Below are 25263 nucleotides of genomic sequence, written 5' to 3' on the forward strand. Positions count from 1 at the left end.
CCGCCCTTACTCCGCAGCGATTGGTCACCAGGGATGCCCGTCTTCTTCCAAAGCTCTAATCTTCGCCCTCCTCTAGGCCCTAGCCTCCCAGCACCTCGCGCCCAGCAGGACCACCCTGGGGACCCACTGGGTCTCCCGATAGCCCCGCCTCTACTCCTCAGTGATTGGCTTCAGGAGCTGCCCGTCCGCTTCATGTCTACCAATCTCAGCTGTCTCCAGAGATGGTTGGCCAGCACGCAGCCAATCGCAGTACGGCGTGGACCCCTCCCGCGGCGCGCGCGGAGGGTGCGCGAGGCGGGGCTGTGGCGGCTGGAGGTGGCGGCGGCAGCGGCTTCAGCGACACGTCCCAGTCGGTGAGGGGGCACGCGGGGCGCGGGGCGGCGCAGGCGTCGAGGGGGCCCGCGCCCCTCGGGCCGACCTAGGGCGAGGCCCATTGCTGTCATGGGCCCGGGGCGGGGGCGGACGAGGCGGGGCGTGACAGCAGCATCGCGGGGACTGGGAGAGGTTAAAGCCTACCCCCCCCGCCCCCAACACCGCTAGTCTGGTGCCCCCTTGGGGCTCCCACAGCCGGATCGGAGCCTCTCTCCGTCAGCCCACACATACCTGACACCACATACCTTCTCGCTGACATCTCCCCTCATACACCTGAGACTGTCCGCCTCGCCGACACCCCCCGCACCCCTGGGGCCGCGCCCCCAGGCGCCCCGCACAGTTGACGCTGCACCCCTACAAGCACCTGACTCTGTGCCCGCACTTATATTCCCCCTCACACACCTGACACCGCGCCCCCGCTCATGAACACCCACCGACACGTCGCTTGAGACTTTCCCTCGATGACAGCCCCACACCACAGGGCGTCCTCACACACACACCCCACCCCCGGCCCCCGCGCCACCACACCTGGGCCTACACCTCCACACCCAACACCTGAGCCTGTGACCCCAAACTCACCGCCCCCCACTCACATCTGTGCTTGTTCCTATCCCCTCGCTAGCTTTTCTCACAACCAAGTCTGGGCCCCTCTCACTGCCCCCCACCTTAAGTAATCTGGGTCAGTGCCCTCAGGTACTCCCTCCACACATGCACACGCCTTCCCAGTACCCCTGACAGCCCCCTCTGACTCGAACACCCCCAGTCTGTGCACCCACCCATACTTTCTTCCACATGCACCTGTGTTTGTGCCCCCTCCGTAATCCAGGTTTTCCAACATTCATCCAAGCCTTTGCTATCTCAGGATCACTGCAACCTCCACCCACCCCCCCCAAAGAAAAGCCCACCCAGATGTTATCTTTTCACTTATGACTGTTTGTAAAGTGATTTCCGGGCTTAGAATAATCCCATGGGCCAGACAAAACCGGAATTATCTCCATTTTACCAGCAACAAACCTAAAGCGATTTGAATTGGGGTGGCATTGCTCACCCCTTCCTGAGCATTGCTGCTGACCCTTCTCTGCGGACCTCCCCCACTTTTGCCCATCTGTTGTGTTTATCTCTTAGGGGTTGGTATGGGAGGGGAGAGGAGGGGAGGGGAGGAGGGGAGGAGGGGAGCCCCACCCTCCCTGCAGCTGTTCCTCAGGAGTCCTGTCTTTGACTGGGTCTGGAAAGCCTGAGCTGGAAGGGGCTCCCCTGGTTGCTTTCTGAACACGTGTCTCAGAGCCCTGGGGCTGGTGGAGACGGGGGCCCTGTTGCAGCTGGGCTTCAACACCTAGGGTGCCGCCGGCCCAGCTGGTAGGGTCTCCTGGGGTGGTGGTAGGGTTTGCTGGGCTTCCACCCTCTGGCCCAGCTCTTACAGACTGAGGCCCCTCACTGACCTGGGAGAGCTCCTGAGGCCTTAAAGCTGATAAACCGAGAGAGTAAGGCAACACTCTTCAGAGTGAGAGAGCTAATGTTTCAGCCGCTTAGACACAAACTGCAAAACTGGAGCCTGGCATGGTGCTGGGGATAAAGATTTTTCTGCAACTTTTCAAGTTCCCTGGAGGGTGATTTGCAAGTGTGCAGTGTGGAAAGAGGCTGGTGGCTTTACTGTTAAAAAAGCAATAACATGCCGTTTCCTGTAACGCTTGCATAGTACTTCTTATCCCTCTCCTGTCTCTCCCTGCAAAGATGGTGCTGGAATGTTCTAGAGGGTCTTGTCACCATCGGCTTCAGTGGAAACTGAAGCCATTGGGGTTTTCTGTCCAAATTCAAGAGGAGTCATTTAAAATGTGTGTGTATGTATGTGTATGTATATGCATATATATAGGTGTACATATATACACATGCACACATTTTATATATGCGTATGTACATGCATATATTATATATACACACACACACACACGTGTGAATATATGAATAAACCTTGACAAGGTCATTGATGTACATGGTAAAAAAAATAAATAAATAAAATCAAACAGTACGAAAGGGCGTAACAGTAAAAAACAGGCAGGTCTCCCCATGCTGGTTCCCCGTCCCCCTCTGGAGGCCCTCATTGTTAATAGTTTCTCATGTATGATAATGTTCCCTTCCAGAGATAGTCTATGGCTGTGGGGAAGATGTGCATATTCCCCCTCACCACCCCTTTTAAACCACTGGTAAATTTGTATCAAATTTTATGAAAAGGGTGAGTGATTTTATAACGAGTCCCTTACTGATGGCTGTTGAAGTTGTTGCTGGTATTTTGCTTTTACAAACCCAACTGCAATGAATAGATAGAATTTTGCATGAGCAAATATGTAGTAAAGGTGTGTGGGGCTCCAGCAGTGCACAGATGCGTGGAAACCTCTCTGTCTTCATGGAGTTTAACATCCAACTGCAGCAACTTCCTAGGAGTGGCCAGGCCAAAGGGCATGTCCATTTAAATGGTTAATGTTCCTCCGTGGAGGCTGTGCTGTCATCAGTATTCTCTCAGCTGTGAAGTTGGAATGCCTGTTTCCTCCCCCAGCGGCCAGGACGGTTATTATCAAGTGTTCTGGTCTCTCCAGTCTTCCTATCTTGTGTCTGAGGTGTTCTGGCCCATGGGGGTGGTGATTAAACATTAGATTTCTGCTTCTCTTCCAGAGTCTAAAGTTCAGTCCAAGAAATATTTGAGTCCCTCCTCTGCAGAGCTCTGAAGGAAACCTTGAGGGTTGGGGTGGAGGGGAGGCGGTCCTTCTAGAGAAGGAGATGCAGGCGTTGCCTGGAGTCCCAGGAGGGGAGGTCTGAGATATTGGCTGTTGCTCTTTTTTTTTTTTTTTTTAAGCATCGGGATCCGGCAAAAGAATGAAGGTGTCACATGAGATTGAGACAAGTCAGATATTATATCTATTTGAGAAGTTGTCTTGAGATTTTCTTGAGTTGTCGGTGATTTCCCACTATTGGTGCCAGGTGGAGGGCGTCATCAGACTGAGGGCAGGCCTTTTCCCATGTGTCATCCTGCTTTTTTGTTCTTCTCTTCTATTTTGGCAATTAGACATTAGAGGAATATTGAGATGATCAGAGCTATTAGCTTGTTTGGGTTTTGCAAGCCAGCTCTTTTAAAAATGCATTGTATTTTTTATTTTAAGTGTGAAATACTTCTTAATAATAAAAGTATGTAATGTGTGCATGAAAAGAAAGACGGTAGAAAGAATAACGAAACCACCACTCAGTTTAAGAAGTAGAATGTTCCCCCAGTGGCCCCTCCCTGGTCCCTGTGCTATTTTTTTTTTTTTAACATCTTTATTGGAGTATAATTGCTTTACAATGGTGTGTTAGTTTCTGCTTTATAACAAAGTGAATCAGTTATACGTATACATATGTTCCCATATCTCTTCCCTCTTGCATCTCCCTCCCTCCCACCCTCCCTATCCCACCCCTCTAGGTGGTCACAAAGCACCGAGCTGATCTCCCTGTGCTATGCGGCTGCTTCCCACTAGCTATCTATTTTACGTTTGGTAGTGTATATATGTCCATGCCACTCTCTCACTTTGTCCCAGCTTACCCTTCCCCCTCCCCATATCCTCAAGTCCATTCTCTAGTAGGTCTGTGTCTTTATTCCCGTCTTGCCACTAGGTTCTTCATGACCTTTTTTTTTTTTTCTTAGATTCCATATATATGTGGTAGCATACTGTATTTGTTTTTCTCTTTCTGACTTACTTCACTCTGTATGACAGACTCTAGGTCCATCCACCTCACTACAAATAACTCAATTTCGTTTCTTTTTATGGCTGAGTAATACCTGTGCTATTTTTAAAATATGCTTGTCAACATTTGTTTTCTTCACTGAATAGCTTTTGCTGCAGCTGAGTGCTTGGGTTCCAGGGTCTCAACAAAGATCAGGAGAAGTCAGGTTTTCTGTTGAAGCTCTGCCAGCTGGGCAACCTGTGAGGTCCAGAGAGAGGTGCAGTGACCTCGGGGTCATGGGCAGGTCACTAGCCGAGGGACAGTACACACTTGGGGGGCTTGGTCTCAGACTTTTGCTGTATTAGTTTCCTGGGGCTTCCATAACAAATAACCCCAAGCTGGGTGGCTTAAAACAACAGAAGTTTATTCTGTTCCTGTTGTGGAGTTCAGAAGTCCAAAATCAAGGTGTTGGCCGGTGCTATAGACTGAATGCTTGTGTCTCCCCTAAAATTCATATGTTGAAACTTAATCCCCAGTGTGACGGTATTAGGAGGTGGGGTTTTGGGAGATGATTCGGTTATGAGGGTGGAGCCCTCATGAATGGGATTAATGGCTTTATAAAGGAGGCCCAAGAGAACCCCCTTGCTCCTTGTGCTATGTGAGGACACAGAGAGGCCACCGTCTGTGAATCAGGAAGAGCATTCTGAACAGACACCAAAGCTGCTGGCACCTTGACCTTAGACTTCCCAGCCTCTGGAACCGTGAGAAATATATTTCTATTGCTTATGAGCCACCCAGCCTGTGGTGTTTTGTCACAGCAGCCAGAACTGACTAAGACAGCAGGGTTGGTTCCTACTGGGGCTCCTGAAGGAGAATCTTTCCCCGTCTCTGGTGGCTGCCAGAGGCAGTCCTTGAGTTCCTTGGCTTGTTGGCCCCATCACCCTAATCTCCACCTCCATCTTCACATGGCCTTCTTCCCTGGGTGGGGGTGTGTGTGTGTGTGTGTGTGTGTGTGTGTGTGTGTGTGTGTGTGTTTGTGACCTCTTATAAGGACACCCATCATTGGATTTAGGGTCCACCAAATCCAAGATGATCTCATCTTTTTATTTATTTATTTATTTATTTATTTTGGCTGCACAGGGTCTTAGTTGCAGCACATGGGATCTTTGTTGCGGCATGCAGGATCTTTTAGCTGTGGCATGCAGGGTCTTTTAGTTGCGGCATGTGGGATCTAATTCCCTGACCAGGGATCGAACGCGGGCCCCCTGCATTGGGAGCACAGAGTCTTAGCCACTGGACCACTAGGGAAGTCCCCAAGGTGATCTCATCTTGATATCCTTAACTAATTATACCTGAAAGACCCTATTCTAGATAAAGTCACTTCCTGAGGTCCTGGGTGGACATGAACTTCGGAAGACCTCATGTAACCCCTACAGCTGTGAAGCCAGCATTCTTGTCAGGGCATTATTGAAGAAGGTGCTTGCCCAGCAGCCTCTGCTATTTCAGACAAGACAAGGCCAGCAGGGTCGGGGCACACTTCTCAGCCCCTCCAGATGGCCCATATGCGCAGCCCCTGTGGGCTCCCTCACTCACCTGCCTTCCTGCTGGAAGATGGGGGCATCTGCTCAGAGCTAGCAAGCACCCAGACAAGTGAACATTATGTCTTCATTTTGCTCTCTGCCACCCTTTGGCACATGCTTACCAGGCTGTGAGCTTGGTCCTAGATCATCCCAGTTTTACAGAAAGGTGACCGAGGCTTCAGGGGACCTTTGCCCGAAGATACATAGGGAGAACATGGGGAAGCTAGGACAGACCTAGATTGTCCTGAATCCAGATCCCTGTCCTCCTTCAAACAGCTCACCCATAGCACCGTGCTTCCAGCCACTGTAAGACACGGACGTTTTATACGGCATCCTGGAATGCCAGCACCAGCACGGCCTCCTGGAGTGGAACAAACTTGAAGCCTTAACAATACTATTTTTCTACAATCTGTAAATATCTGTGTGCCAGGGTCAGGGACAGGTGTGGAGGAGGCAGAAGCACTGGCTCAGAAGGGTACGGAACATGGATGTGGCTCAGACCTTCCCCAAGTGATTGGGGCGCTGTAATTGATTGGTCCTGAGCAGAGGCTGGGGGTGCTAATTCAGGGGGCCGGGAAGGCTTCCGGAGACCTGAAAGCCAGCAAGGAGTTAGCTAGGTGACGAAGCATTATGAGCAGAGGCAACTAACAAGCCTGGATTTTGTGGGACCCAAGAGAAGGCCGAGGGGCTGGGGAACACGAGAGGGTCCTGAGAGGGGATTGGGTTGAAGGACCTGGTCCGTGGTGCTGGTGAGAGATGTGGAAGAGGGCCTCACATCGAGGCCGGGCCGCTGTGGGCAAGCCATGATAGTAGACCCAAGCTTAGAACCTCTGACCGCCTGTGCCTCCCCGACTGTGAGATGAAGACCAGAATGGGAGACCTACCTTGTCAGTGGTTTTGCAACTTACAAGATGAAATGTGCCAGGGACTTCCCTTGTGGTCCAGTGGTTAAGACTCCACGCTTCCACTGCAGGGGGCACGGGTTCGATCCCTGGTTGGGGAACTAAGATCCTGCATCGCATGCTGTGCAGAGCGGGGTAAAAAAACAAAAACAGAAGAAGAGGGACTTCCCCGGTGGCGCAGTGGTTAAGAATCCGCCTGCCAATGCAGGGGACACAGGTTCGAGCCCTGGTCCAGGAAGATTCCACATGCCGCGGAGCAACTAAGCCCGTGCACCACAACTACTGAGCCTGTGCGCTAGAGCCCGCAAGCCACAACTACTGAGCCCTCGTGCCACAACTACTGAAGCTCACACGCCTAGAGCCCGTTCTTTGCGACAAGAGAAGCCACCACAATGAGAAGCCTGCGCACCGCAGAGAAAAGCAGCCCCCTCTCGCCTCAACTAGAGAAAGCCCACGCCGCAACGAAGACCCGACGCAGCCAAAAAATAATAATAAATAAATAAAAATAATTAAACAAAAAAAGAAATTCGCTATTACTGGCAACAACAGAAGGGACGAGGTACAATAGAAACAAAAGAATGTGAAGAAACCATCTGGCCCAGTTGCCTGCCTTGGTGCAGAGCCCAGGCCTCTTGCCCTGGAGAGAGGGAGGCAGCAGGGGCCGCAGGGGCTGGAGGAAGTCGGGAGGGAGGGGGCTCAGGCCTCGGAGTTTCGAGCGCCAGCTGAGGCCACCCGCCATATACTCTGGGCCTCACCCTCAGCCACGTGGGCTGTTGGTCACCATCTGACCAATGATGGACTCCAGACAGCACCCAAAAGAGCCCATGTTCTTGGGCACAGATAAGGGGGCCCGACCTGAGGGGCTGGGCACGGAGAAGTCCCAGGCACGGTGACCCCACACTGGTGGCAGAGGGAGCCTGGCAACTGTCCTGAGTATGGATGCTGTGTGGGCATTGGGAGCCCCAGTTCAGTGAGGGAGGCCTCTCGGGGCAGGTTGGGGGGTAAATTCAGAACCTTGTGGCAGTTTGGGGGAAGGAAGCCAATAGGGGGCATGGCGGGGGTGCCTGAGTGCAGGGGGAGGGGCTCTGACCTGGGAAGGGCACAGCGGGGGTTGGGTCAGCCACACGTGGGTTGTGTCCTCTGTTATTCTTGAAGAGGTGAGTGGGGGGAGGCAAAATGCCAACTGCTGGAACGTATGTACATCCACAGTCAGGCTCCCTCCATGCCCTTGTCTCCTCCCCTGTATGGCGAGTCCCCATCACTGTTTTTTTTTTTAATTAATTTATTTATTTTTATTTATTTTTTATTTTTGGCTGTGTTGGGTCTTCGTTGCTGTGCGTGGGCTTTCTCTAGTTGTGGCGAACGAGAGCTACTCTTCGTTGCGGTGCGCGGGCTTCTCATTGCAGTGGCTTCTCTTGTTGTGGAGCACGGGCTCTAGGCACGTGGGCTTCAGTAGTTGCGGCATGCGGGCTCAGTAGTTGTGACTCACGGGCTCTAGAGCGCAGGCTCAGTAGTTGTGGCACACGGGCTTAGTTGCTCTGCGGCCTGTGGGATCTTCCTGGACCAGGGCTCGAACCCGTGTCCCCTGCATTGGCAGGCAAATTCTTAACCACTGAGCCACCAGGGAAGCCCCTCATCACTGCTGACAGCACTCTATAAACACCTGGTCTGCTTCCAGTCTTTGCATCTGACAGCCTCCCACCTGGGTTCAGGTAGGTTCACTCATTAGTGACAGGCTGGGTGGCGTCCCCCTGTGAGGGCTTAGGTCACACATTCTCCCTGTCCCCCTCTCCTCGCTCCCCCATAGCTTCCCATCCATACCTTCATACCTTCACTGGGACCAGCACCTGGCTGTGGCCTTACTGGCCCACGAGGCTTCATGCTTACCTGTCTGGGGGCACAGCACACATTCCAAGGCGTCTGCCAAATCACCTGCAGAGAGATGCTCCCCGCAACCTGCCTGTCTCATCTACCAGTTGCATTACTGTCCCCACACATGCCAACAGCCCCCCACCAAAGGTTAAACCCACTTTTCTCATTATGAGTGCAGTCTGATACCTGTCATGTTTTTAAGTTATTTTTTTTCCTTCCCAGTGACCTGGCTGTTTCTTTGCCTTTGTCTTGAGTTTTTTTGTTTTTGTTTATGAAAGGGCAGAGAGCTCTTTATTTCCTAGGAAAATAGCCTTTGGCCTAAGAGGCAAAAGCTTGAGACCTCCCCCCCACCCCACCCCCCACCAGCCACTGCCCCAGGACAGGAATCTCCTTCTCTCCGCCCTGCAATCCTGGGGAGCTTCCTGGCGGCACTGGGCCCTGGCAGAAGCAGCTTGCAGACTCTGGCTGCCCCTTCTGCTTGGGGTTGGGGGGCCTGAGGCACCCCAGCTTCTCCTCCAAAAAGGGTCTTAGTTTCCTTTGGCCACTGTAACAAATCACCACAAACTGTCTTAAGACAACAGAAGTTTATTCTCTCACAGTTCTGGAGGTCAGAAATCCCAAATTAATCCTCCTGTAGAGCCACTCCTAAGGCTCTAGGGGAAGATTCTTCCTTGTCTCTTCCAGGTTTTATGCTCCATGTGTTCCTTGGCTTGTGGCTTGTGTGTATCATTCCAATTTCTGCCTCTGTCTAAACACGGCCTCCCTGCCTGTGTCTGTTTTTCTGTCTCTTATCAGATCACTTGTCATTGTTGTTAGGACCTACCCTCATCCAGGGTAAGGATCTCCAGATTTTTACCTTAATTATATCTGTGAACGCTTTTTTCAAATAATGCCACATTCACAGATTCCAGGGAGACATGTCTTGAGGGGGGGGGCACCGTTCAGCCCCCTGCAGGTGCTTTCCCGTGACTCAGCCTTGGCGCTCCCTCACCTGCAGTGACACGCTCTTGTAGGTCTGCACTGATTTGTGTGGTGCCTTTGTTTCTGTTTGCGTCCACCACACAGAGGCCCTGTCTGAGCCGTCTGCAGAGCTCCCAGGGCAGGCCCTGGGCCCGGGCCAGGGGTTGAAGAATGGTTCAGAGGGCAACACGAGCAGCCTGGGCCTGAGCCTGCACCGCCTGCCTGGGGAAACTGTTTCCTCCTGGGGAGCTTGGAGCAGGAGTCAGAGGGAGGGAGGGAGGCGAGTGCTCAGACTCTAGACTGTATGAGGCTGGGACTAAAGGGCTGGATCCTTTCTCAGGAGGGCAGTTTTGCAGAACGAGTCCACATTCACCACGCCTACCCAGACCTAACAAAGGCCGCACCGGGAATTCCCTGGCGGTCCAGTGGTTAGGACTCCGCACTTCCACTGCAGGGGGCACAGGGGGACGGGTTCGATCCCTGGTCGGGGAACTAAGATCCCACATGCTGCGAAGCGCAGCGAGAAGAAACAAAGAAAGGCTACACCATCTGCATCCGGGTGCCCAGGTGTGAGGACAGTCCCCCGCGGTCCATCGTGTTGGGGGTGACACTGAGCGGCAGCCGGACGCATGGAGGGTGCTAGAGTCACAGTGTCCTCCACAGACTGATACCCCAGCCACTGGCTGGAAAAGATCCCTAAGGCCTAGTTTCTCTTTGTTTGTTTGTCTGTGAGCAGTTTTAGGTTTATAGAAAAATTGCAAAAGTAATACAGAGTTCCCCTCCACCGCACACACCCCGTTTCCCGTGTTAATAACATCTTCCTTTGGTATGGTACATTTGTCACAACTGATGTACAAATACTGATACATTATTATTAACTGAAGTCCATTGTTTATTCACATTTCCTTAGTGTTTCCATAATGTGCTTTTTCTGTCCCAGGATCCGCACGTTACCTTTAGTTGTCACATCTCTTTAGGCTCCTCTGGGCTAAGAGAGTTTCTCAGACTTTCTTGGTTTCGACGACCTTGACGGTTTTGATGAGAACTGGTCAGGTGTCCTATGGCCCTTGGCCCTTGGTTGGGATTTGTCTGGTGTTTTTCTCATGGTTGGACTGGGCTTTGGAGAGGAGGACCTCAGAGGGGAAGTGCCTTTCTCATCACATGTGTCCAGGGCACGTGCCGTCAGTGTGACTTATCACTGCGGTGTTGACCTTGATCACGTGGCTGAGGTGGTGTCTGTCAGGTGTCCTCACTGTAAAGTTACTCCCTTCCCCCCTTTCTGTGCTGTGCCCTTTGGAAGGAAGTTGCCACGTGGCCCACACCTAAGGGGTCGTGCTTACGCTTCCCTTCCTCCAGCACGGAGCATCTGCGTAACTTATTTAGGATTCTTCTGCCTGGGAGATTTGTCTCTTCTCCCCCATTTATTTATTTATTCAATCATTTATTTATATCCATGTGGACTCTTGGCTATTTATTTTACCCTTTGGGTTACAATCCAACACTTCTGGGACTTCCCTGGTGGTCCAGTGGTTAAGACTCCGTGCTTCCACTGCAGGGGGCACGGGTTTGATCCCTGGTTAGGGAACTGAGATCCCTCATGCCTTGGTGCAGCCAAAAAAAAAAACAAAAAACACACAACACTGCTTTATTGATTTTTTTGCGCACAGTGTTCCTACTTTGGCCACTAGGAGCTCTTTGATTTGCCTTTGTGTCCCATTTTCACAGTCCCCTTGACTTTGGTTCCTGCCTGGCACCTCAGGGTGGTCCAGGCTCATCGTTGAGTTTCTGGTCCCGTCTTAGAAGCAGCTGTTCATCCCCGAGCCAGGGACCATTTTAGGTAGGAAACAGCGGCAGAGGCCACTTGGAACAGAATCCTGCTTGAGCTTCCTAGGATGTTCCGTACCAGCGGGTGCCTGGGAGGACCTGGAGGGCAGGAGGGGCTTCCAGAGCTGGCTCAGGGGGGCATCTGCCTCATTTGCATCATTTTACAGGAAAGCATATTGATTCATTGGGTGATTTTAAAGCAAGGGATACCTCCAAGCATACCGGTGCCCAGTGGCATCTCCGCGACGCCAGTCCTTCATCCTTTTTTCCTCCTGGTCCCCTCCCTGTGGTTGGCTGAGCTCTGAGTGCTCCTGCACTAGGAGGTTGAAGGTAGGTTTGTTATCCGAAAACTGGGTTCAGGTCTTGGTGGGTGTCAAGCAAATAGACACAACTAAGTCAAAGGTGGGGAGAAGGAAGCATGTATTACTTGAGGTTGTTAGGGTGAACCCCGAACCAATAGGGCTGGTGTCCTTACAAGAGGAAAAAACATTCTTTCATAAGAGGAAATTTGGACACGAGCCTGTGTTACCTGAAAACTGGGTTCATCTCTTGGTGGGTGTCAAGCCAATAGACACAACCAAGCCAAAGATGGGGAGGGGAGAAGGAAGGATTTATTATGACTTTCAGCAAGTAAGGGGAACACCGGGGACCTTTCCCAAAGCAGTGTCTCCCCAAACAGCGAAATTGGGGAAGTTTTGGGCTTCCCTGGTGGCGCAGTGGTTGAGAATCTGCCTGCCAATGCAGGGGACACGGGTTCGAGCCCTGGTCTGGGAAGATCCCACATGCCGCGGAGCAACTGGGCCCGTGAGCCACAATTACTGAGCCTGCGCGTCTGGAGCCTGTGCTCCGGCAACAAGGGAGGCTGCGATAGTGAGAGGCCCGCGCACCTCGATGAAGAGTGGCCCCCGCTTGCCGCAACTAGAGAAAACCCTCGCACAGAAATGAAGACCCAACACAGCCATAAATAAATAAATTAATTAATTTTTTAAAAAAATTGGGGAAGTTTTAAGCTCAGGGTACATGCATATTCATGAAACGGCTTGAACAGAGGAGAATTCAGCATAGAATTGGGGCAAAGGTCCACAGAGTACAAGCTTTAGTTGATTGAAGTCAAGAGGGTCAACATCATTCCACCCTCCACCTGGGTGGGGGCCTTAGTTCCCAAAGAACTCAAAGATATATTTATTATTATGTCTATCCTTGAGGAGAAACTAGGACTCTGCTTTATCACTGCACTACTGTCTGACTGCCTTTTCTCTGTTCCTGCATTCCTTTGTTTGCTTTAGATCATTAATTACCGAGACCTGTTCAAGGGCAGGCATTGCTGCCAGGCTTAGCTCACAAAATGGCTTAGGCCAAAATGGCTTCTCTTATGTCAAGAGAGCCATTCCTGGTTCTCTTTCTCCGGGGACCCCCTAACTTATCTGCTCACAGGTTTCCAGGGAGGAATCCTCAAGTATTAGGACACTTTACTATAACTTGTCCGCAAAGGGCAGGCAGCCACACAGTAGGACAAAGATTAATTTTCGAAAAGTATTTCTGTGGACGGAGTCTCAGGTCCAAGCTGGCATAAGCCCAGAGGGCATTGGGCTCCAGGGCAGGTGGAGCCCTCCAGCCTCCACACCCTACACCCTGCCAGGCCCCTGCCTCCTGCTGTGTGACCTCGATGTCAGCTTAACCTCTCTGAGCCAATCTGGGCGGTTGGTACTAGGTTAAAAAACAGAGGACTCAGAGGCCCATTTGTGAGGATGAAATAAAAGAGCTGATGAGAAGAGATTTTGTGAATGATTAAGCAATCAGGTCAGGGGACTGTGGCATCCAGATGCAGGTTCGGGTGTCTTCATCCTGCAGAGAGACAGAAGCCAGGTTAGGAGAAGCGTGCCACTGGGGCAGTGCTGGCATCGGGCCACTTGAGGATGAATCAGAGGCCCCAGGCTGGTGGAGGAGGCCAGATTCTCACCTCGTCCCTTCTTGCTCCCCAGGACTGAGTCTCCCGCCGTCCTGAGCAGGCCTGGAATGGGTAATGGTGTGAAGGAAGGCGTGGTGCGTTTGCGTGAGGATGCCGAGCCCGTCCTGCCCGCTCATGTGTCTTCAAAGGCAAGTATCCTGGCCCCCCCATTGGGCATTCTCACCCAGTCCCTCTTCTGTACTCGAACCCCATTACAAATAACCCCCTAACATGCTGAGGGCGAGGCCGGGGGGGTGAGGGGGTGATGCAGGCCGCCTCCTATTCCATTTTTATAGCTCCATTTGTGCTGTGGATCCAGCTGCCCTACCACTTGGCAAGAAGCCAAAACCTTGCCCAAATTTGGCTGGGATGTCGAAGGTGTCCTTGAGCCCCTTTTCTCACTCAGATTTGCCAACACAGAATTAGCCAAAGGTGGGGTGGGCTGCAGGGGAACTCCTCGCTCCAGGGAGGAGTTTACCCTCAGCTCTGAAATTCATCTCTGATTACGCCCTTCAACTGAAGACAAAAGCCTTATTCCCTCATAAAGAAATTGGATCAGGGACTTCCCTGGTGGCGCGGTGGTTAAGACTACGTGCGCTCCCAATGCAGGGGACCCAGGTTCGATCCCTGTTCAGGGAACTAGGTCCCACATGCATGCTGCAACTAAGAGTTCACATGCCACAACTAACGAGCCCATGTGCTGCAACTAAGGAGCCCGTGAGCTGCACCTGCGGGAGCCTACCCGCTGCAACTAAGACCTGGTATGACCAAATAAATAAATAAGTAAATATTTAAGAAAACGAGAAAAGAAAAGAAATTGGATCAGCCCTGTGCTTGTTCACCATAGAAGCTGGTAGAAGTTCTCCCAGCTGAACCTAGAACATGGACTAACCCACCTTCACTGCCAGGCTGGCTCAGACACCCGCAGGCAGTTCTCAAAGTCCATGGGCTCAAAGCCTGAAGCAGCATCATCCTCTGGCCCTCCTGACGTTTCCCCAAATTCCAAGTCTCCCTGTGGAACGCCAGGCGGGCAGGAGGACTGATTCTCGGGGCCGCCGTCACCATGCTGGGGGCGGCGGGGGGCAAGCCCCAGAGCAGGCACCCATCCCTCACAGTTTAGTGAACTTCGCAGCAGAGTGTGAGGGAGACGTGGCTTTCCCTCCACAGGCCCGATGGATCCCGCCAAGTGGACATGCCCAGCAAAGGCCCCTGTGCTTGGCGTGCACTGGGACACACAGAGCACCGGTTTTCCTCTGCACTGGCTGACACAACCCACGTCAGTCTTGGCCTGCTTGGCCAGCCCAGTGCAGGGAGCTCACTCTGCAAAGTCCCATTTCTTTGGTTAAGGAGCCGGGCATCTTCTTGTGATGTTCACCGCTGGTGTGGATCCCATCTGTGGATCGCCTGTTTCCTCTCCGTCAGGCTGCCTGCCCCCTTTTTCATTTGCAGGATCTCTCCGTACGACGGGTATGGAGACTTTGACCATTCAGTGATGCCTATGCCAACCAAGCTCTTTAAAGAATAAGCCAGCTGTGGTCATTTAAGAGTCAGTAGTGGGGGGGGGGGAGGCTTCCCTGGTGGCGCAGTGGTGAAGAATCCGCCTGCCAGTGCAGGGGACACGGGTTCGAGCCCTGGTCCAGGAAGATCCCACATGCCACGGAGCAATTAAGCCCGTGAGCCACAATTACTGAGCCTGCGCTCTAGAGCCCGCGAGCCACAACTACTGAGCCCACGTGCCGCAACTACTGAAGCCCGCGCGCTCTAGGGCCCGTGCTCCACAACAAAAGAAGCCACCATAGTGAGAAGCACGCGCACCACAATGAAAAGTAGCCCCCGCTCTCATCAACTAGAGAAAGCCCGCGCACAGCAGTGAAGACCCAACGCAGCCGTAAATAAATAAATAAATAAGCTATGTGCTGCCCCGATGCCTCTTTTAAAAAAAAAAAAGTCAGTGGGAGCGTCTGCCGAAGGCAGCAGCAGCCTCCTCCACTAAGCGTGTGAAGTGGGCTCACGGCATGTCCCTGGAGCGCCACATTGAGAGTTAGGGTTTAAGGATGTGTGTTCCCCATGTGCAGAGCTGGCTTTGTGATTGTAAGAACCACAGGTTGCACAGGAAGTAACCTGGTGAAGGAGATGGAAGGGACACATCGGCTCCACTTCTGGTGCCCACAGAGCACAGGGACTCCCCATAGGGCATTCCCTCTGCTCACGGTGGCTCGAGGTCAGCTGTCACCACATTCACTCACAGAGAGGAAACTGAGGCAGAGGGCCTCAGAGCTGGTGCCAGGAACACCACTGAGCCTTCTGGCATCAGATGTCCACACCCCTCAAAGCCAATGGGACCAAAGGACGAGAGCCTTGTTGTGTGACCCAGAAAAGGCAGGGGTCCCCAGTGACAGGCCTCTGTGAAGCAAGAAGATGGAACCCCGTGGTGAAGCTCGGCCTCAGAAACTGAGAGGGGAAAACACTGCTACGGGATTCTGTTCTTTTAGCGAGAGATCGGCTGGGCTGGTGAAGGGAGCGCTGAGCCCAGACTCAGGCCAGGAGTGTGGACAGACCCAGCCCTTCCCCCTGAGCCACCCGCTGAGCTGAGCAAACTTGGGGCGTAGCCCTGGACTTCACCATGCCCACTGGGACCCAGGCTACCAGTTGTACCCCCCACATGCCCCTTCATCCCGTCCCCCTCGCAGCCTCCCCTGGTCCCAGCCTCTGCCATCTCCATCCTGGGTTTCACAGGAGCTGCCTCTTCTCTGGTTCCAGTTAAAATAGCCTGTTCACCTTCCACACCTCTCCATTTCTCTTTAGGCAAAGACCAGCCTCTTCGTCAGGCCCTCACACTCTGTGGGGTCCAGCCCCACCCACCTTTCATCTCTTTTCTCTTCCCTGTGCCCCTCCCTTTCCCTGTGTCAGCCACTCTGCCCTCCTTGTGGTCCCCCAGGGCCCCCCACTCCTTCTCACTGGGGCCTCTGAGTGTTGTGTTCATCCCCCTCTAAGAGTGTCACACACGCGCGCACGCATACACACACACGCCCTGCAGTTAGGTGTACCTCATCCTTCAACCTCAGTCCCTTACCCCTCACCCCGCATTCTCCTGGAGCCCCGAGCCCCCTCCTCATAGCCCATCCCAGATTGGTGATTCTTCACACATTTGTCTGAAGAGTTAGTTCATGCCTGGCTCCCCCCCGTGGCCTGGCAGCCCCGTGCGGGGAGTGGTGAAGGCTTGTGCATACCCCTGCCCCGCTCCATGTGTCTCTAGGCCCCTGAGGGCGCCTGCTCCGAGTGGACTTCACAGATTCCCGGGGTCACTGAGCTACCTGCTCCTCACCATCCTTGCGCGCTGCAGACTGAGGACACGTGGGGCATGTCCAGAAGAGCACTTCCAGAAAGTTCCGTGACTGAGTCAGCAGAGGGGATGGAGACTCCAACCCGATGAGCAGGTGGCTTCCTGTGTGACAACTCAGGGCTCCCTGGGCCTCTAGGGAAGGAGGGCCGTTGGAGCCGGGGCTCGGGGAGCCGCAGGAAGACTTGGGCAAGCACTGGCTCCGGGGCTGGCCACAGGAGTGCACAGTGCTGGTCAGCCACATCTGTCACCATCGCCCTTGCCTTGGCTGGATGAAGAGCCACAGATGCCAGCCAGCCCCTGAAGTCCTGATAAAAAGTTGTGGAAAGGAGACACGCTGAACAGTCAGGGTCTGCTTGCCTAATACACCCCACCCACTCCCCAGACCACCAGGAACATTTACCCTGAAACACTGCAACGGGAGAGTCCCTCACACACAGGTGGTGGGTGGAACCAAGGCTTGAAAACAGGACAGGTCATGGGGGACGCTTATGTTTGGAGCTCGTCCTGTCGTAGGCCGTCTCCGAGAACTGGGAACCTCACGGGACAGCCCAGCCAGTGCATGACCTCTCATGTCATGGTTGGTCCCTGTGGCCCAAGAGGTTTTCACTGTGTCCCACCAGGCTTTGTGGCTGCTGGACCCACCATGGCTCAGCCCATGCCCGGCATGCTTAGGGCCTAGCAGGGCTGTGTCACTCTGGCCACTGTGTGTCTGTCAGCCCTGGACCAGGGGGAGAAGGAAGACGCTCAGGAAACTTTCCCGAGCAGAAGAGCCGCCTCCTCTCCCTGATGACAGACCGCGTGTTCGTGTGTTTTCTTGCAGAGTGATCACAGGCAAGTTCTTAGCTCCCTCCTGTCAGGGGCCCTGGCTGGCGCTCTTGCCAAAACGGCGGTAGCTCCCCTGGACCGAACCAAAATAATCTTCCAAGGTAAACGCTGCCTGTCCATCTATCCCATGTGATAGAGAAGCTGCCAAGCAATCCTCCTCCTCCTCCGCGGCCCCCCAGACTGCTCTGCAAAGTGGTTTTTAAAATGCCTCTGTAGAATCCACTTAGAAAGTCTGTTAGTGTTTAGGACTGGCGTCACAAAGTACCACAAACGAGGCAGCTTAGAACAACATGAATTTATTCTCCCACTTTCTGGAGGCCAAAAGTCCAAATTCAAGGTGTCTCTAGGATTGGTTCCTGCTGGGGCCCTGAGGGTGGACGTTTCCTTACCTCTTCCAGCTTCTGGTGGCTCCAGGCATCCTTGGCTTGTGGCCGCTTCCCCCCAGTCTCTGCCTTCCCCTCTGTGTCTGGGTCCTCTCCTCTTATAAGGACCCATGTCACTGGATTAGGGCCCACCCTCCTCTAGTATGACCTCAGTTTAATTATATCTGCAAAGACTCTGTTTCCAGTTAAGGTCGTGTTCACAGGTGCGGGGGGTGAGGACGTGGATATATCTCTGGGGAGGACACAGTTCAAGAATCCATCTCCCTCCCTTCCTAGGGTTGAGCAGGCACAAGGTCCCCTGAAGATGAGGCCTTTCTGTCCTGCAGATGGTGGCCAGTGCGTGAGGGGTGCTGGGAAGGAGGACGGTCACAACGTGGGATGCCCTCCCTCTCAGCTCTTTAGGAGGAGACGACTGCAGACTCGTGCCAGGCCCCTCGCACTTGCTCAAGCTGGTCCCTTAGCCTCTCTGGGCCTCAGTTTCCTCATCCATATAACAGGAGCGTTGATATCAACCTCCTCCCTGAGGAGGAGGGGGAGGAGGAGCGAGCTGACGTGGGAAAGGACGGGCATGCAGCTGAGCACACGTCCCTTCCCCACCACCACCACCACACACACACACACACACACACACACACACGGGCATGCAGCTGAGCACACGTCCCTTCCCCACCACCACCACCACACACACACATACACACACACGGGCATGCAGCTGAGCACACGTCCCTTCCCCACCACACACACACACACACACACACACACACACACACGCCCAGGCAGCTGTGTTGTTCCTGGAACAAATGCTCAGTGTAGCGCCCCACAGGGAGCTGGGTGTAACTCCGAAGGCAGGTGGTGTGCATACGTCCATGCAGATGGGAGCACAAGGCTATCCTGGGAACGCAGCCGACCCTTGGGAAGCGGGGGATGGGGGGGTGAGCCAGGCAGCCCTGGAGGGCGGGAGAGTGGGCGTTAGGGCTGCCTGGGCCAGGCCGTGGAGAAGAGAGGGCAGGCCGCAGATGTCAGACACCCCCGTGGCCTTGTCCTGCAGGAGCCAGAGCCCCTCGGCTGACCCCCGCATGGCTGGTGGCTGGGATGCCTCCTCCAAAGGGGTCTGGCAGAACTGGGGTCCAGCAGGGGTGGGGACTGCTGGGTGTCAAGCCCGGCGGGGTGCGTCCTCCCACAGGCCCCTACAGAGATCCTCACTGTCCTGGGGGTCAGGCGGCAGCTGGGCTCCCCTTCCTGGGGAGAAGCGGGTGTGCAGAGGGGCCTGGACGTGGGCGGGGGCGGTAAGGAGGCTCCTGGGAGGAGGCTGACTCTGCTGCGGAGGCCCCCACCTCAGCCCTTGTGGGGGGGGCATTCCCAGGGGAGGCTCTCACTCCCCATGCTCAGACCAGACCCCTGCGGAGGGGGTCATGCAGACTGGGGTTGGGGAGGTCCCGTCCTTCATATCTCACACTCTCTGTTGTGTTTTGTTTTTTTCCAGTGTCCTCAAAAAGATTTTCTGCCAAGGTGAGCCACTAGGTCAAGGACCCCCGGCTCTAGGACCTTCACCTCCGCCCTGATGGGCTGGCAGCGGCAGAGGAGGAGGGTGGTAGAGGTTGGGGAAACGTTTTTCAAGGTGCTTTTCCCCATTGGTTCTCCCCCACCCCTGCCCCAGGCCAGCTCCAGGGCCACCGGGTGACCAAGGCCTCCCCTGCCAGGCACCAGGGCCAAGGCCACCCGTCTGCACCCTGAGCTCTGCCTGGACACAGCCCACCCTGGGCATTGACGGGAGACCCCCCTATCCTTGGGGTAGCGGTGAGGGGACTTGACAGTCTAAACTCACAGTTGTCGTATTTGATTTATTTTTAAACACGGAGCAGGTGTTACCTTCTTAATAAAGGAAAAGGAGAATATTTTAAAAAGCTAGACTACCAGACGCCAACAAAACACCCTCTGTGGGGCTCTGAGCCTGCTTTGCAAGCCTGGTTCCCCCTGGCTCGCTTTCCAATTCCGAGGGCTGGAGGACTGGGGCTGGGCGTGCGGGGGTCCTAGCGCAGAGCCCAGAGAATGTGGGGGAGGGCGACGATGGCTCCCCCCAGGCGCAGGGCTGGGCAACATAAGGTGGGCAGGGAGGTCCAGCGCTCTGGCAGCAAAGGCACTGCTCAGGCGGAGGCGGAGGGCACTGACATTGCCCCTTTCCCCTGCCCTCCCCGCAGGAGGCCTTCCGGGTCCTCTACTTCACCTACCTCAACGAAGGCTTCCTCAGCCTGTGGCGCGGAAACTCGGCCACCATGGTGCGCGTGGTGCCCTACGCCGCCATCCAGTTCAGCGCGCACGAGGAGTACAAGCGCCTACTGGGCAGCTACTACGGCTTCTGCGGAGAGTGAGCCCTCCCCCCCGCCCCCTCAATAGAAAAAAACCCTCTCAGCGCTATTACATCACCCTGTTCTCCTGCCTCCCACCTGCTCACCATGTCAGAACTTCTCTTGTTTATCCGGTCTCCCCTCAGAACCTAAGTCCCAGGACGGCCACTGATCCTACCTATGCCCCAGAGCGGGTAGGGAAGATGCTCGTTGTTCATTCATTCGTACGAGGAGGGGGAAAGGCGAGGCAGCCAGGGGGACTTCAATATGGCATCCACCCAGAGACTCTTCCCCGCTCCACCCGCTTCAACTCGGCTGGCTTCCTTGCAGCCGGTGCCCGTTCCTCCATCCCTACCCCCAAGACCTGTGGGCGCCCGGGGCGTTGGCATCTGACCTTCTCCCCACCCTCTTTCAGAGCCCTGCCCCCTTGGCCCCGCCTCCTCGCGGGTGCACTGGCCGGAACGACGGCCGCTTCGCTGACCTACCCCCTGGACCTGGTCAGGGCACGGATGGCCGTGACCCCAAAGGAAATGTGAGTCCTACCACGCACAGCGACGTTTTCACTGGCAGCGGGTGCTCTGTGTCTAGTGGGGTCCCCGGGTGGGCTCCCTTCACTGGGTCCCTGGGGTTTGGGTCTGGGCCTCCACATCCAGCTGCAGACAGAGCTGTGCTGAGGCTCTGCTACCTACACCTCCCCACGGGTACCGCAGGGCGGGCCAGGTGTGCGGCTCCGCAGCTGTTCCGGAAAGGCCATAATCGGGTCTCTTAGCTTGGGGATCAGTTTCTGCTTCCATCAAACCCGAAGTGTTCATGTGGAGTCAGACACAGCCAAGCGCTGAGCATGGCAAAGTGATCCCAGTGGTGAAGGTGGCGTATGGCCTTGGGCGTACATGGCCCCCTCGAAAGCCAGAACTTCTGTGAGGTTCTGTCCGTCAGCATCCAGGCCTGTCCTCGCTGACGTGGGAAGAGGGGAGAATTAGTGAATTGAGGCCTCCCCCCCCTCCCCCCCCACCCCGCTCTGTCCTGCAGGTATAGCAACATCTTTCACGTCTTCATCCGCATCTCCCGAGAAGAGGGGCTGAAGACCCTCTACCACGGCTTCATTCCCACCGTGCTGGGGGTCATTCCCTACGCCGGCCTGAGCTTCTTCACCTACGAGACACTCAAGAGCCTGCACAGAGGTCAGGAGTGTGGAGCCAGGGCAGCGCCTCCGCGGGTCACGCAGAGCTGGAGGCGGGTGGAGGCAGGGGGGGCACTAGGACTCCCCTGTGAGGGGCAGGCCGGGGGCCCAGGGTCTGGATCAGGAGAAGACACATATCAAGCCAGCCCCGGGGAAGCTGGACTCCTGACCTTTAATGCCTCATTTTGAGAGCAACCTTGTGAAGTCCAGAGTGTCACCCAGAGGGCTGGAGGCCCCTGGTGCGCACACACGCCTACGGGTAAAACCTAGACGGAGGGGAAGTGCCCTCGTGTGTTTTGGTAATTTTGAGAAACTAGAAAAGTACAAAGAACATTGTAACCCCACCCATACCTGCCACCGCCCGGTCTGATGAGTCATTAACAAACTGCCGTATTTGCTCCAGGATGTTTTTTGTTAAAGAAGGAAAACAGTCCAGGTAAAGCTGAGATCCCTTGTCCAGAACCCCCAGCCCCACTCCCCTGAGCCTGCTTATTAGGGATGGGGCTCCACCCCTCACCTCCGTCGGAAACCCTTTTACCTGCGCTTTTGTGTAGCGGGAACAAGCCTTGTGCTGTTTCCTGGTCATGGGAAGTGAGTGAGCGGTCACCTCCTGCACTTCCGGGTAGTGCAGCTCTGACCCATCCTTTTAGCAGTGGAGGCGGGGGGGTCCCCCGTTGGGGCGCCGTGAGGCCATTTGTGGGTTTTCTGTGATCAGCTGACATCAAGAGCTCCTCTCCTTGTGTGGATGTGAGACCCCGTTTTTTTGGTTTTACTCTCCACCCTCTGCTCTTCCAGTGACTGCGCTTGCCCGTGGTGCCCTGCCCCCTTCTCACCCCTAGTGGTGCTGCTGGCAGGTTCCTTAATGTTTTGCCAATCTGCTGAGTGAATAGGGCATCTCCCTGTTTTTAATTCCTAGTTTCCAATTTACAACACATTTTTAAAGAACCCCTGTTGATCCCTTGCTGCCCCTTCCTCCCTCCAGCCCACTCGTCTTCACAACACCCAGGGGAGGGCGCCTGTCAGGCAGGCTGGGCCGTGGAGAGGGTTCCGGACATGAGTGATGTTTTCTTTTTTTTTTTTTTCCAGTTTTTTTTTTTTTTAACATCTTTATTGGAGTATAATTGCTTTACAATGGTGAGTTAGTTTCTGCTGTATAACAAACTGAATCAGCTATATGCATACATATATCCCCATATCCCCTCCCTCTTGCGTCTCCCTCCCACCCTCCCTATCCCACCCCTCTAGGTGGACACAAAGCACCAAGCTGCTCTCCCTGTGCTATGCGGCTGCTTCCCACTGAGTGATGTTTTCTTTCTTTACTAGACGAGAAACAAGAGTGACTGGGTGTGAGCTCGTTCTTGGTCTTAGGACTTGGTTATATGATTCTTTGTGCTTTTCTGTCTTGTAAAAATCTTTTATCTCTCAAATTTGATTAAAAACGAGGGACCAGTAGGTGAGGAAGTAGGGAAGCCATGGCCTGGGTGGGAAGGCCCGGGAGAGCCGGTCAGGTCCTGAAATGCAGCTGTGACACTGCCGGCGCATGTGAGCGCGGGGCGCAGGGGTGCACGGGTGGGTGCCAGTGTGCCCCCTCCCATCGCTCTCACAGCCCCTCCCACCCCTCCCCCTGCAGAGTACAGCGGCCGCCCGCAGCCCTACCCCTTTGAGCGCATGATCTTCGGGGCCTGCGCGGGCCTCATCGGGCAGTCGGCCTCCTACCCGCTGGACGTGGTGCGGCGGCGCATGCAGACGGCCGGCGTCACGGGCCACCAGCGCACCTCCATCGTGCGCACGATGCACACCATCATGCGGGAGGAGGGCGTGGTGCACGGCCTCTACAAGGGCCTGAGCATGAACTGGCTCAAGGGTCCCATCGCTGTGGGCATCAGCTTCACCACCTTTGACCTCATGCAGATCCTGCTGCGGCACTTGCAGAGCTAGGGGCCAGTGGGGTCGGCTGCTCTCGAGCTTCAGTTCGCGGTGGACCGCTGACCCCTTCTGTTTCTGAGCCCAGCGAGCAAGGGCGCGATGGGTTCCACCCAGGAGGTGCGCGGATGCACCTTGTGGCACAAGCTGGGGGGCCTGGGCTCAGTACGTACAGGTCTGAGGGGAAAGCCAGTGGCCCTCGAAGTGCATTGTTGGGACCGGGGGGACCGGAGCTCCCGTGCTGTCCTCTTCCCGCCTCAGTAGGGCTGGGGCTGCCCCGGGAGGTATTACCATGAACGCCCTGAGTGACGAGTGGCCGGCACTGCTTCCTGGTGCGCTCTGTGTCCTTGGACAGGCTCCTGGTTCTAGTGACCTGGTCCCCCCCTGGGCTCAGAACCAGACTCCGCCTGCCCCTTGTTGTTCCGAGTCTATGTCCGTTCAGAGTCTATGTCCTCTGGCGGGGGGAGCCCCAGAGAGTGTGGGGCTGAGGCCTGGCCTCCTGCCCTGTCCCCCATGAGACCAGCCTCCTGCTCAGCTGTGGCTACAAATGCAGCCTCTCACCCTACCCTGCCTGCCCCGCCTTTCCTGCCTTCACTACTTCCCCGGTAACATGACTCCTTGTCTGTCCCCAGAGTCTACAGCTTGGGCACAGCCTTCTCCTAAGAGTGTTACCCCGATCCCAGACTCTATCCCGGGCCCCTGGGATTGGGTCTTCCTCTCTGTTGTGCCCCCCACGCCCCAGTTTGTAATGTTCTCAGGAGGGTCACGCCTCCTCCGGGCAACAGGGTTTGAGGAATTGCCATGGGTTTGGGTCTGAGCCCCAGCCTGAAGCATCTGCCTGGGTTGCCAGGAAGCTCTCATTCCCGCCCCACTGGCTGCACTAATGGAGGCTGGGCCTCAGGCCCTGACCCTCTGCCCATAGGCATGGGGGCTCATGGGGGAGACCCATGGCATCTGGCACATCCCTGGCTCCCCACCTGAGCAGTTACTTGGCTGGGACATGGGACAATTTAAGGCCCGTGGGGTTGTCTGATTTCCCATGAATGGAGTACATGGAGGCAGCTGGCCTCCTTGATTCTCCCAAAGTGAGAGCCCAAGACAGCATCTGGCCTGGGGGCAGGAAGCTTGGAAGAGTCAGGGTACCCCAGAGAGCTGGTCTCACAGAGGAGGCCCCCCAGGGCCCACCGGGAATCACAGGGACTTGGAAACACCTGTTTCCTAATGACATTTGGAGTTCGACTTTTTTTGGTTTTGTTTTGCAATTTGACTGGCCCTGGGTCTAGACACAGTACACCCTGACCAGTCCAATCTGGTTCCAGGACCAGGACCACCAGAGGGTAGGTTTTCACAGTGGGCTCAGTAGCCACGATGTGTGAAAGGGTTTGAGAGGGTATCTTAGCTGCCACACATGCATTTCCAGTTGTGATTTTCATTTCCTCCCTTCATTCTGTCCTATTTCTGTTTTTCTTGCCTTAGTTCCGTGGGTGTGAAGACCCCTCTTTCTGTCCTTCCTGCATGTTTCCATCAGCCAGCCCCAGTCTTGTCCCCAGACTCTCATTCCCGGGGGCCCAAGCAGCCTGTGATGGCTGTCCTGTTGGGTAAGCATCCGACCCACCTTCTCCCCCAGCCTTGCCCAGTGCTCAGGAGAGGCAGGGGCGTCCCTCACAGGGAGACAGGATGGGAACGTGAGGGCCCCCAGGCGAGAACAGCAGGGACTGGCGGTCCACCCCGGGCGGGTGAGACCAAATGGGTGGTTAGGCAGCACCCTCCTCTGAGCTGCAGGCTGGGCAGGAGCGGGGAGGGTCCCCCAGGGTTGCCGGCCCCAGCGTGCCTCCCCAAGGTGGCTCCCAGCCAAGCGAGCCTCGGCAGCACCGCCCCCGACCCCCCCAGCCCTGCACACAGCCAGACCTGCACCCTCGGCAATCACCCCTCTCACTGATTGCCTGGCCCGATTTGGAGTTACATTTTGACGCCATGAAGACACTTTGTTTATATATAATGTTTATATATTTTAAAGATTTGTGACAAGAGAGTATATTTAATAAAAATTAAAATGACTTTTTCTCCTGCCCATGTCTCTTCTTCGGCTCTGACCCTCACCCCCCATGAACCAAAA

At 54.9% G+C, this 25263-nt stretch overlaps 1 protein-coding gene across 2 annotated transcripts; it reads left to right on the forward strand.

Annotated features, from left to right (window-relative positions):
* On the forward strand, nt 1-25210 carry SLC25A42 (solute carrier family 25 member 42). 2 transcript variants are annotated; one of them, XM_082456255.1, is made up of 9 exons: nt 292-353; nt 11368-11530; nt 13183-13297; nt 17312-17417; nt 19183-19208; nt 19898-20064; nt 20460-20576; nt 21074-21225; nt 22855-25210. In XM_082456255.1, the coding sequence occupies exons 3-9, from the start codon at nt 13217-13219 to the stop codon at nt 23160-23162; spliced, it is 957 nt and encodes a 318-aa protein (XP_082312381.1). In that variant the 5' UTR covers nt 292-353; nt 11368-11530; nt 13183-13216; the 3' UTR covers nt 23163-25210. The 2 variants fall into 2 exon arrangements, with proteins under 2 accessions (XP_082312380.1, XP_082312381.1); XM_082456254.1 differs by lacking the exon at nt 11368-11530 and having other exon boundaries at nt 1-353.
* The last annotated feature ends 53 nt before the right edge of the window (nt 25211-25263 follow it).

This window comes from Balaenoptera physalus (assembly GCF_965194825.1).
Source record: "Balaenoptera physalus genome assembly, chromosome: 3".
Classification (NCBI taxonomy): Eukaryota; Metazoa; Chordata; class Mammalia; order Artiodactyla; family Balaenopteridae; genus Balaenoptera; species Balaenoptera physalus.